Source organism: Procambarus clarkii, chromosome 1 (genome assembly GCF_040958095.1).
Source record: "Procambarus clarkii isolate CNS0578487 chromosome 1, FALCON_Pclarkii_2.0, whole genome shotgun sequence".
Taxonomy (NCBI): Eukaryota; Metazoa; Arthropoda; class Malacostraca; order Decapoda; family Cambaridae; genus Procambarus; species Procambarus clarkii.
The window spans coordinates 41,598,158-41,611,588 of record NC_091150.1 but is presented as its reverse complement, the minus strand read 5'-3'; the positions used below and the strand labels follow the sequence as shown (position 1 = coordinate 41,611,588).

Genomic DNA, 13,431 nt, shown 5'->3' with positions numbered 1-13,431 from the left:
TTATAAAAGTATAATACTTTTTTACCGTATTTAAAAAAAAGTATCAACATATACCTATTTGATATTCCAAGAGTGCGCCTTAAGTGGTAGAGGACCCAATACCCATCCAAAAGGTGGTAGCGAACCCCATATCCATCCAACAGGTGGTAATGGACCCATACCTATCGAAAAGGTAGTAGTGGACCCCATACCTCTCCTTTTGGGTGGTAGTGGAGCCCATAAACAACGTGTGACTTGTTGTGGACCCTATACCCATTCTATTTGCAGCAGTGTATCCCAAAGACATTCCAACGTAACATCGTTTTCTGTTGACAGTCCTACAATTCATTCTCTTTCAATTTTCAAAGCACACACTATTGTATATAATATTGATTGGCGAAAGCACTATTATCATATGTAATAATTAAGATTCCTCAAAATCAAAATTACGAGCCATCAATAGAATGTAGCTGATCCATGATACTCGAATAGCATAGAAAATAGTACGTAGATTTCACATCAGAAGTGGTACTGGAAAAATACAATTATCATAAAAATTGGAGCAATCCGACTATTCTTCATGATAGTAGACGCAGTTTGCATGAACCGACTATTCTACTGTTTACGGCGATGGGACGGGTACTACGGGACATATCATGGTACGTGAGGAAGGGTTGGCACCTGGTGATAGGTAATAACTAGAAATCTACCACAGAGGAACTATGAACAATAGCAGCATAGGAACTATAAGCTTTTAATTACATATGGTAGTAACTAAGTGATTGTAACCTATCCACCACTGCCCACAGGATGGTGGGGGTCGGTGTGCAGGACAAACATAAAAATTATGACACTAGCTCTCCACATATGTCAGTTGCTGAATTTAGAAACTGTACTTTTGGTCGATCTCGAACCCATTGATGATTTGACGACGTATATTGAATTTTGTAACTAGCTCGTCAAAATTGTAACTTGCTTAGCTAAATAAATTGTGGAGTTCCGTCCCTGAGCCCATTATATGTGCCTCTGTAACCCTTTCGAATATAACATGGCATTTAGTGTTCATAATAAATACTACGCACTCAAATTTGGAATAAATGCATTGAATTTCCCCAAAAGGAAAACAAACGCCTAAGAACTGAGAACTCTCGGAACTGGAAAAATAAAATGTGCACACCTGTCTTACCTGAGGTGAATGGCCAATAGCGAGCAACTCCCACGCTTTGACACTGTTTAATTAACACCGTAGAGACAAGTGCACTTCACACTCGTCATAGACAAAAGACTGGTCAAATTTCACTAATTTCATACAAATACCGAGTTTCTATATGACAGCAAGTTGCTTTGAACTTACACACGCGTCGGTGACAAGTTAAAATCTCTTTTATGCAGTTAAGCGGCGAGATTTGATTGCCTTGCCCTTGTAGAACGATTTGAAAAATATGTGAACATTTTGTTCATTCGAAGCAATATTCCAAACAACTGCATTTGTGGTTATATATTTTTGTTTTATTTATATATACAAGCGTTCTTATATTCTTGTATATAGCCACTAGCACGCGTAGCGTTTCTGGCAAGTCTTTAATCCTAATATTCCTCGAAATACGACCCCGCCGAATTGTTTAACAAGCAGGTACCCATTTTACTGTTGGGTAAACAGAGGCTACAGTTAAGGATTGACGCCCAGTAAATCCTCCCCGATACCAATCGACAAATTTGTCAATTTCTTTCTTTATTATGCACCTATACCCATCCTGTGGGCGGTGGTATAAAGGATTACAGAGGCACATAATCGGTTCAGGAACTGAACCCTCTAGTTCGTTTAGCTAAGCAAATAACAATTTTTGACGCTAGTTACAAAATTTTTAATGTTATATATATACATGTACACATTCTCATACATACATGCACATATATATATATATATATATATATATATATATATATATATATATATATATATATATATATATATATATATATATATATATATATATATATATATACGTATACATATATACATACACATACATATTTAATCACCCACACAAATACACACACATCAATAATCTTTTGTGAAGCTCTCGCGAAATGCATGATGAGTTATGTTGACTCGGGCTTGAACTAATCCTTCCTGATCCAGATATTGAGCGTATAAAGAAATTAATGAATAAATAAAAGTACAAATTAACACCTGAATAGGAAGAAACAATTAAATAGATCGATGCGATGAAATTGGGCAGGTTATAACAAGGAGGTATAACTAAGAGGTTAAGCCAAGCTAACTGTGAACATCTAATTATACAAGTCTATTAAATCATATAGTAAGCATAAAAGTTGAAGTAAAAATATTATTATTATTATTATTATTAATTGTTCGGTGGCACATTCGGATTCGGATTCGGAAATTTGTTTTTTAAGGCTACTTACTAATTTTTTCATATTTTATAGTAATTTATACAATAAAGTTATGAGTATTTAGACACAAAAATACTACAGAAATAATTATTTTGTTTGCCTATAAATAATTTTGCACGAAAGAATACAACAAATATATTTGTATCAAGGTCCTCTGCCCCCACGCCATGGGTTGAGGGACTATCAGGAGAAAGCGCCAAGCCATTACGACTATATAGCACTGGGAATGGGTCAGGATAAGGATGGGACGGGGGAAAGGAACGGTGTTGAACCACTGATCCTTCACAGGATGCAACCCCATAAAAGTTGCCTAACTCCCGGGTGCAAATTTACTGCTAGGTGAACCATGTCCCTAGGTGAAAGACAATGTGCTAGATCATTTCTGTCCCTTTCTGTAGCCCAGGCTGGTCTTGCTCAATGACCTATAGCCAGCAAAATGCACTTATAGTTCTCGGTCAGCATAACTTAAACTTATGCAGTCACCCTTAAAACTGGCCTTGAAGTTTTCATTTATAATGGTTAATGGTAGTCTCCGAGTCCCAGAATTGGGTGTTCACTACCCGAGATCAAGTAATTGTTATAATTATAAGATGTGGAGGCTAGTTGTAAATGTTTATTTAAAAATCCCCGCTGAGGTCTCATTAAGACCATTTGCGTAGTTTGGAATCCCTCTTTTGCGCTACCGCTCACAGTATGAGTTCACAATTAACTAGCCGCCGCCGGCGACACCAATCAGACCAAACCAGGCTAGGAAAGCCCAGTGTTGCGCAAATCTATAACAATGTCTGTCTGTGTTTGCTGTCTATTCAAAGTTGGAGGCCAAACGCGTGGGGCTGGCCTCACCCAAATTTTTAAGGGAAATGGCCTGGGTACGGAACAGACATAGGCTTGTCAGGGTAGGCCTAAGTTAAATGATATAAGAATTATTATTAATTGTTCACCACCCCAATTGTTCATGCAAAGGAACAAAGGAAACCGCCCCCTCCCTCCCATCAGATTCTCGCGGATTAAATCCTGGTGAAGTGTGAAATATTGGTGGAGATGACCGGAGACTTTTTCAGCATCAGAAAAATTTATATCCTTAAAAGGCACATAAAAGTGGTTTCATTGCTCCTCAATATTATTTTTTATGAAAAGGGAAAGGGCTAAGCAGGTGGGGAAATGGAGGAAGAATTGGGGAGAGGTGGGGATGAGGGAGGGAGGAAGAGGGGAAGGGCAAGAGGGGGGGAGGGCAAGAGGGGGGAGGGTCTGGAGAGTGGAGGAATGGGAGGGACAGCGAAGACGAGGGTAGGAGGGGGAGTGGGAAGGACGTAGATTGATTAGTAGATGGATGGATAGAGCTGGATATGTGTAGATGGATGGATAAACAGATACTGATGGATAGATAAATATATCTTAAATCCAAGAATAAACAATATCCAAATCAGTAACAAAGTAGATGGTAAATTCCTTGGTGTCCTCATCGATAATAAGCTGAATTTCCAGGGAACGCATTCTAAATATAGCAACAATGTTTCTAAAACTGTTGGCAATTCTTTCTAAGATATCATGTACCTTGCTCTGCCCTGGTGACACACTATTACTCTTATCTATCCTTATCTCAATTATGGTATTTGTGCTTGGAGTTCTACTACCCAAAATCATCTACGTCCTCTAATTACTCAACACAAAGCTGCTATTAGAACAATAACAAACTCTGGCCCCAGACAGCACTCGGTACCCTTACTTAAATCTTTGAATATGTTAGATATTAAGTCACTGCACATCCTCTCAAGTGTACTCTATATATATATATATATTTAAAAACTCTGAACTGTCATGCCAATCCTGACCTTAAACGCTTCCTAGAATGTTGCAACAGAACCCATGGGCACCACACCAGAAACGAATACCTATTTGATATTCTAAGAGTGCGCCTTAACCAAACTAGAAATGCTCTACAAATCAAGGGACCCAGAACGTGGAATGACCTTTCCAATCATGTCAAAGACTGTAGACTGAAAAATGCATTTTAACCAATGCACTGCACTACCAACTAAATTGCCATTATGTAATTTTTATACTATAGTGGTACCATCTTTGATGCAACTGTGGGGGACCCATAGCTTCAGAGAAGAGAATAAAAGGTATTCAGAGAATACCTTACAGATCCTCCCTGAGCACTCAAGTATTTTCTGTTCCTACCACCGTTACTTTTTTGTATCATTTTATACAATGTGGTTTAATTAATTTTATTACATTGTGTTACAGTTTACAGAAACACACACACACACAGCAATCATTATTCAAAAACCTCATCCAGCTCTGCAGTGGTGGTTATCTTCTTGAGGTTATCTTGAGATGATTTCAGGGCTTTTAGTGTCCCCGTGGCCCGGTCCTCAACCAGGCCTCCACCCCCAGGAAGCAGCCCGTGACAGCTGACTAACAACCAGGTACCTATTTTACTGCTAGGTAACAGGGGCATAGGGTGAAAGAAACTTTGCCTATTTGTTTCTGCCTCGTGCGGGAATCGAACCCGCGCCACAGAATTACGAGTTCTGCGCGCTATCCACCAGGCTACTAGGCCCCTGCCCGTGCATACCCAAAATACTACTTTGCAGAGGTGGAGTGCGTGCCCAAGATACAGCTTTGCAGGAGTGAAGTGTGTGCCCAAGATACAGCTCTGCAGAGGTGAAGTGTGTACCAAAGATACAGCTCTACAGAGGTGGAGTGCATGCCAAAGATACAGCTGGCTTTTCCCCTCTGGATTGCAACACTTGTATAAATGTAGGTTTTTAAAGGCCATATGAAACAAATATTTTTTTAATTTAAATGCTTTATAAAATATTTTCCAACAACGTGTAATAGTTTTATTATTGAGAAATGTTAGTGTTTTGAACTGTCTTTTTTAGCAAGATTTTCTTGAAGGATGCTTTCATCAACCAATGATGATATACTACTCTACTGTATATACTACTGTATATACCAGTAGTTTTAATATATTTAATAAAATATAACTTTTCTTACAGGATCATAATGAGTATCAAAATACAGTAATAATGTACTTTAATTTTAGTTTTTCCAGCAATATACTACTACCTGTATTAATTAATGCCGTATGGTGCCGAATATAAGCTGATCATGCATCAGTAATCTTACCGTCCTAATAATTGGTTGCCAAACATCGATATCACTTATGTCAATTAGGTACAATTTGTCAATTGGAAACTTTCAATCGAAGATAACACTCCTCCTTGGGCAGCAAACATGCATTTTTATTTATTTTGCAATCAGTTTCATTATTTTAGATATGACACATCATTGCAGTTTTTCTCTACACAATTCAAAATGGCTGCATATGACCTTTAATTACAAGTTAAAAACTAGTTTATACACATATCAAATACAACTATCTGTATACAGTGGTGCCTTTGTTTACGATCGTAATCCACTCCCAGAGACGCGTCGTCAACCAAAACTAAACTTCCCACAAGAAATAATTTAAATTGAATTAATCGATTCCACACCCCCAAAATTATTAACTTAAAGATACATTTTATACCGAATAACACTCATTTTGTACTAGCTACAATACAGTATATCTTACCTTGAATGAGGACTCTCGTTGGCGTATGGAAGACAGTGAGGAGGAGAGGTATTAGTGTTTAGAAGGGAAGTCCCCTTCCATTATAACAGCAGTGATGACATTGCTGCGGTACTCTCTCACATTTTGCAGGCATACCACTAGGACCTACTTGGTTGTGGCTCACTGCTTGCATGCCTTACTAAGAATCTGTCTAAAGACACTTGTTTTTCCCTACATTTTAACACTTCTGTAGCAAGACATCACACTTATTCACTAAGAGTATTCTCTTGTTTTTACTGTAGCGTCTTTCTCACAACTATCTTCTTAGGTTGAACTTTACCACTGACTTTCTTGGGACCCATGGCATGATATATAATAAGAACTTTAATGTTAGAGCAAAAAAGCAGGTAAACAATGAAATTCTTCACAAAGAATTCAAGAGCGGTCATCACCACGAGCAATAGACTAGTAAACAAACCGAGTGTGCCTCGCCCCCAGCACTACGCGCTCGTTCGACCCATACGCGTACGTACAGACATCTTCCAAGTAAACTGTTGTGTACCAATTCTAATTTTACGATGAATTTGACGTGTTCCAAAAAATTTGTCTTCTTAAGCAGTCGTCAACCGAGGTTCCACTAGTATTTTCTGTATACTGTGCATTACAATATAAATTATATTATATTCAGCATATGTGCTCATTATTTTCTTAATTTGTTACAATGCATGCTGTATGCATTTTATAATTTTTCACCTTGATTTAGATGTTATCTTACTAAACATGTGCATTATAGTTTTCTTCGCAATTTTTTAACAAGTAATATTTTATTGACTATATCAGCAATTCAGATGTACAGTAGTTAAAGTAATCATTAAAATGCATAATTTGTATTTGAAAATTACAGGAAACACATTTTAAATTTGTGATACAGAGATTGATACAACAATTATATCATGTTGACAAATATATTTACAGCTGCAACACCACTATTTTACATTACAAATAATATATTACTGCACTGGCACAATGCTTTCTCAAAGATATCACTACGTACACAGCAAGAGAAAAAATTATTAAAGACAAATAAAGCTGTGAAGAAGCATTTAATCTCTCTTTAAACTATTATTTTCCATTTGTGCATGTATCCAAATGTGTGTATCCAACCAGTCCTCATACTGAGCCTACTACATATTTTATGCTATCTACCTCAACATACAAATTGCAGTGGTTTCGGGAAATTAGAAACACTGCAATATTGATGCTTCCTGAGCCTAATGAGCATTGCTCTGGTAGGTTAGGTGGGATGCCTAAGGTTTAACATTTTTAGTTAGGCTAAATCACTTCAGTTTTGTTTGGAGCAAAAATTAGTGAATGGGCTCAAGTATCAACCATTCATTCCTCTAGTGAGATACATAATCATCATCATCAGATTCTGAATATATTTACAGTACATTAATCCTTTAATGTTTGTGATGCACACAGTAGCCACTTGCGCAAAATGCCAGAATGTTCCGATGACGACTGTAGTCATTTTCAGTGTCATGTCAGCTAACTCGCCTTTTTGTTATTTTATTTTGCTTTTATTTCATTTCTGAAAACCCCATCATAAATTACAACTCTTTAGCTTGAAAAATGATACCAAATTGAACACTTTACCATGCACAGTAACTTCGCAGTATACAATGGAAATCAAATTTGACCAAGTGATTTGTGCTTGGCCCAAGACACTGGTAGCACCCAAAATTGGTAAAGTGTGTCAAAAAGTTAAAGGGTCTTCATGTCTTCAGAGTGTAACTCGATAGTTAAAAGTATTTTTATCCAAGCTAATGAAAAAATTTAGTTTACAAATTTAAGCATACAGTACTTTCTCAAATCTTGGTATCTACTATAGAAAATAAAATAGTTAAGAAGATAATGTAGTCCCAATATTTCTAAATATTACATAAAATACTGCTGTAAATATTATGTTCTTGTTTGCTTCTTGCAAACTGCTTGCTATATAATGCAATATATAGCCAATATATTGTATTATATGTACAGTATACAAAACATAGCCTATTGTTTACATTCAGCTTCTATTGCATCTCGTCTACTCCCTTGCCCGTGTGCTACGCTGGTATTTAGCAGCTGTAGCTACAAATATTGGCTAGCCTGACACTGTTCTAATGTAAGAATGTATTTAATTTTCATAACCAAGTACCACTTTCAGCTATTACCTTTGCTTTTGTATTATTTCAGATATTTAGTGAAAGAAGCAAAGCTTTATGCTCGGTCATGGATACTGAATAATTTCAACCCAGTTATTAGTGTTGGGTTACTTATCTTCAGGAATTAAGATCCTTATATTTAAATAAAAAAAATATCTTGGGGATTGTAGACTATTAATAGAAAGCCTTATTTAAGGTTTACAATTTAATATAAATATATGAATAAAGTTTGCTACATATGTGATTATGTAATTCAGGCTATTTCAGTGGTGACCACTTATCATATGGTGATAATATTAACCCTCTGGGATTTTATCTAAATTCACAAGATTCCAAATGATGTCGTATCCCCCTCAATCATATAAATTCCAGTATTGATAGAATTTAGCAGGTAATAAAAATATGTAACATACTGAATTCCTCCAACTCCTCCCATCTCTCTTTTAAACAAGCAGAAAACTTTTGTGCTGCTTTTCCTGTTAAAGGCAGTAAGGCTTCAATTCATTGACAATAAATACATTTTACTGTATAAAGTGGACACTCGGATGCTTGTTACACGTCATCTGCCATGTGATTAAAAAACAACAATTCATGTATCAATTAACATTGGAGTTAGAGTTAAAATACTAAAAAAATATGAAATTACTATAATCACAATTAAGATCGCTTATAAAAATATAATTTTAAGGTTATCATACATAAATTGCGGGTATGTAAATGACACATGTAGATGAAACTTGAGATGCATGCTCATTACTACATATGCATTTGTGTATGACTAATATGTCTAACCTTTAATAACATGGAAGTTAATAAATTTCCAAAGTACCATGTTTCAAAAAGTCAAGACAATACATTAGAAGTACAATAACTGGTGAAAGGGCATGTCGTCACCAGTAATTCTCAGGTGCGGAATGAGGACTTGTACCATTAGATAATTGTGCAAAACACAGATGTGTTCCTTGTCCAAGTAAGGTTGTCAGATCAAGTAAACAAACCCTGCCAACCTTAGTCTTGTTAACATTTCCCACCATATGACCTAGGCAGTCTCGACACTTTCAAATACACATCCAAATTTAGCACCCAATATATTAAAGACACCAGTTGAAGAGTGATTTATATATGGTGAGCTATAAAAAATATCTACAAAAACCTAAATGTCTATTTAATAAAGATGGATTAACCCCAATATATTAATACTCATAATTCAAGTTATAGATTTTGTATTTTATGTCTTTAGGCATTCGAGTTAAAAACTAATGACAATGCTCAGTGATGTCTACCACTACCGATTTACGCCATCCGAAGAGGAAATAGCCCACTCCTGCACCAAAGATAACAGCCAGACACAGCCACACATTATACGTCATGAATATCAGCATAAGCAAATAGCTTATAATCATCTGAAGTACATGCAACAATGTCTGGACCCCATGGTCCACGCTCAGCATGTTCACACTGTGGGGGAAAAAAAAAATAACATTAACAAAAAATTTATATACTGTACATTAGATAAAAATCTTTGACCAACTTATACCACACACAAAATGGTATCAGTTTAAACTACAATTCAGTCACATTATGAGAAAGATGTTGGCAAATGATCAAGTAATCAGGCTACACTAAAGAACAGCCCAGAGGAAAGATAAGTGTATGGAAGAACTCTAAAGAAGCTTCTGGGAAGTTTTCAAGCTGGAACCAGCTTATTTCGATTCTTAACAGTAAATAGATAACCAGGAGTGTCGCAACTGTTGTGGGTTGCATCCTACGGAGGGTCAGCAGTTCTCCCAAGGGCACCTCGACAAGTCCCTGGGAACAGGCTTCCTGTCTCCAGCAATGAGAAACCTAATAAAACTAACTATTGCTAAAGAAAAAAAAGCAAACAAAAATGCACCTGGGAGATCAACGAGTCAAAGACAACATGTGAAAATAGAGGAAGAGATTAGAGAGCAAATTTTCACAAAGAAAATTATGCAAAATACAAGAAAATTAATTATAATTTTTGGATTAAGAGAAGGAAATACAGTATAGTCTAATAGTGTCATTGTACATTACTTTTATGTTCCTTGCACACACATTCTTTTGAATAAAGATTATTATTATTATTACTAATTATTAGCACACTGAAATTACACTAACATGATATATATCGATGAGAAAATCCACTAGGACTATATGTGGGCGCGAACCTACGACTCCGGCATTGCCAGTCGCATACTCTACCACTAGACCACCACAAGTCATACAAAACCGGATTTTTAATGAAATCCAGTAGTGATTTTCGATAGAAATTACTGAAACTGTGTGATTTCAGTAGAAATCCGGTTGTATGACTTGTGGTGGTCTAATGGTAGAGTATGCGACTGGCAATGCCGGGGTCGTAGGTTCGTGCCCACATATAGTCCTAGTGGATCTGGATCATCATCAAAAGGGACAAAGGAGAGGAGAAGAACTTTATAAATGTTAAGTGCAGCTAAATGCCTATTAGAGAGAATGTGACTGACTATAGAACAAATAGCAGGTATGATAGTTAATTCCTAGTGTCAGGGACAGGAACCCTGTACTTATGCTTAGTGAGTGTACCATTTACTGACCCTTGGCAGTAAATGGTCACCAGAGGATCACATCAAAAGTATATAGTCAAAATAGCCTTCAAGTACATGCATGAAAAAATGCTTACAAATATTTCATGACATGCAAAACCCAACTTAGATTATTAAGCAGTTTTTTAATACCCATGCCAAAAAACAAATAGAAAAGGTCTAAAGACATGCTACTAAATGGCTCCTGGATTAAAAGAAGTGAAAGAAATTTTCTTCACAGACTTCACAGGACACTAAACTCCTTATTGACTATTTTGAGTGTCTAGTCTTTTTCTGCTGGTTTTCTGTTTTTTTCAGTCCAGTGATTACCTCCCTGAGGAACTCCAGGGCCTCACCAATGTTTTTAACTACCACAAGGTAGATAAACTGACAGGCAAAGTGTAGCTTCTTGGTCTTTAATCTGTTGCTTCTTATTTGTGTTACATCTGACCTTTTTAAAAAAAAAAAATTTGGATTGATATTCTCCAAACTGTTCAGTATATTAAAAGTTTCAAGGAGATCAGCCTTGTCACGTTCAGCTTGAAGTGTTGGTACAAGTTCGAAACTGTTCCTGGTATAATAGTCAACTCAGTTCAGGGATGATTTTTGTCCCCCGAGTTGGATATAATAATTCAATCGGGGCATACCGGAGATTGAATAGCTAAGTTTTCCTTGAAGTGAAAGGTACACTTGATTATTCCTAGGTTTTTTATTTTTATTTTTTTCAACCATCTCTACCTGCTGTGCAACTTTCAGTGATTGGTAGACTGAGTGAGTCCAAGGCCCTTTTCTTCATCAATTTGTTACAAGGTAGTGTTGTTGATTTCATAATTGTGACATGCATTGTTATGCTGCACATGCAAGGTCTTGCATTTTTTCTATAATAAAAGCATTTGCCCATCTTTTTACCATTTGACACAAATAAGTGTTTAGTATGCGCAAAGAGGTGAACCATTAAACCATAGACAAATTCCCTACCCTGGCAATGGTCATGATGGAAAAAACTAGCCAAAACACTTAAATTACCGACCACTGCAGAGTACGAGAAATGACTGGTTAGTCACTAATGATAGCTTAAAAGTGCTAATTAGCTTTCATTGTGTTGCTATTTTGCACTTTGTTGGTGTTCTGTACATAACTATGGACTGTAATGGGTTGGTGCCTCAGTGTAGTCTTGAGGTAGACTTGCAACTGTCTCCCTTAACTCCCTTGGTCTTGACGAGACCAATTTTATCCTTGATAAGACCAATTTGGGGAAACGAGCCTTGAATTGCAAAATTGTCCTGGTCCAAATGATTCCCGTCTTGTGGAAATTTCCATGGGGCCTTTGCTCAGAATCATGCAAGAAAAAATATAACTACAATATGTCATCATTCCGTTAAGTCATCTCTCAGATGATGACTAGAGAGTTTAAATGTCATGCATGAAATAGGTTAACTTATTAAACTAAATACAGCAGGAAAATAAATATTAATGTTACCAAAGATGTTAATGTTATGAATAATCAATTATTATTCATACCCAAACTTAAATTTAGCAGTTTTAAAAAATTAACCTGGGAAATATAAAGGCATGAAAAAATGAAAAGTTAAAAAATTGGATTTAAATTTAAATCATAATGGGACTGCAATTTTAGTAGGAAATATTTAGGAAATCTACTGGTTCTAGGAAAGTGTTTACAGATTTGATGACGTTGCCACTTACTCAGTTACTTGGTTTGCAAGACAGTCAACAAAGGGGTACACTGCCCAGTTCAAAATTAATTTATGGTTAAATAGTATTAAAGCACTTTGCCCTTAATTAAAGTGCAGTTATAGCAATATGTTTATTCACTGGGCAATATAGTCCTCATCAATGCACTGATTATTGTTTGGTTTTTATACATGATGCTAATATAAATACAAGAGTTGTATATGAATACAGCGATTGCTTACTATGCAAATGAGATTATTAAAATGTTACTATGTCAATGTTGAAATAGTCATGGAATAAAATTATTATAATTAAATTATTTATATACCAATTATGTTCATATGGTTTTCACAACTATATGATTGTAATGAAGTACTGTATACCGAAAGAATAACAGAACTGCAGATGGCCTATTGGTCCATACAAGGCAGCTATTTACACCTAACTTAAGAACAACAGAAACTGCAGAAGGCACTCATTGTGCCTTCTGCACAATGCATGTGTATAATAATAATAATGCATGTTTATAACAAGCAAAACCAAAAACACACACACACATTGTAGCCCTAATACATTATCCTTATAGTTAGTAATGTACTTCATCCATGTTTTTGGAAATTACTCAGACAAATCTAGTAATTCAGAACAAATAATATAGTAAATGAAGTATAAAAGTGATTGGGTAAAACATCAACACTAGAGTCACCTGCCACATGCAACTGTACCAGTAAGTCTCGTGTATGGCGTTGACAACTGCTGGCTGAGCTTGCCAAAACTTTGCAACATTTTACAGCTTACCAAACAAGTAAAAATTTAGATATTTAGTTTATTTCCATTTTCTCTACATTTTGCATCCAAATTAATCATTCTATAAGGAGAATATTTTTTCTGTAATTTTCTTATTTTCTGTGCATGGGCAGACATGAGTGATTCTCCATAGCTGCACTTTAGTGATTAAGATTCAAATCAATGTGAAGTGGCATCCTCA

At 36.0% G+C, this 13,431-nt stretch overlaps 2 protein-coding genes across 13 annotated transcripts in view; one reads left to right on the top strand and one right to left on the bottom strand.

Moving 5' to 3' along the window:
• The window catches only part of mRpL28 (mitochondrial ribosomal protein L28), a 188,531-nt gene that overhangs the window by 78,173 nt on the left and 96,927 nt on the right, over positions 1-13,431 (top strand). The window lies entirely within an intron of this gene.
• The window catches only part of Ctr1A (Copper transporter 1A), a 47,618-nt gene continuing 41,095 nt past the window's right edge, over positions 6,909-13,431 (bottom strand). For all 12 annotated transcript variants that reach the window (XM_069300032.1, XM_069299877.1, XM_045745512.2 and 9 more), the window contains one exon: positions 6,909-9,627. In XM_069300032.1, the coding sequence (XP_069156133.1) occupies positions 9,426-9,627 (202 nt within the window). In that variant the 3' untranslated portion in view covers positions 6,909-9,425. The remainder of the gene's footprint in view (positions 9,628-13,431) is intronic.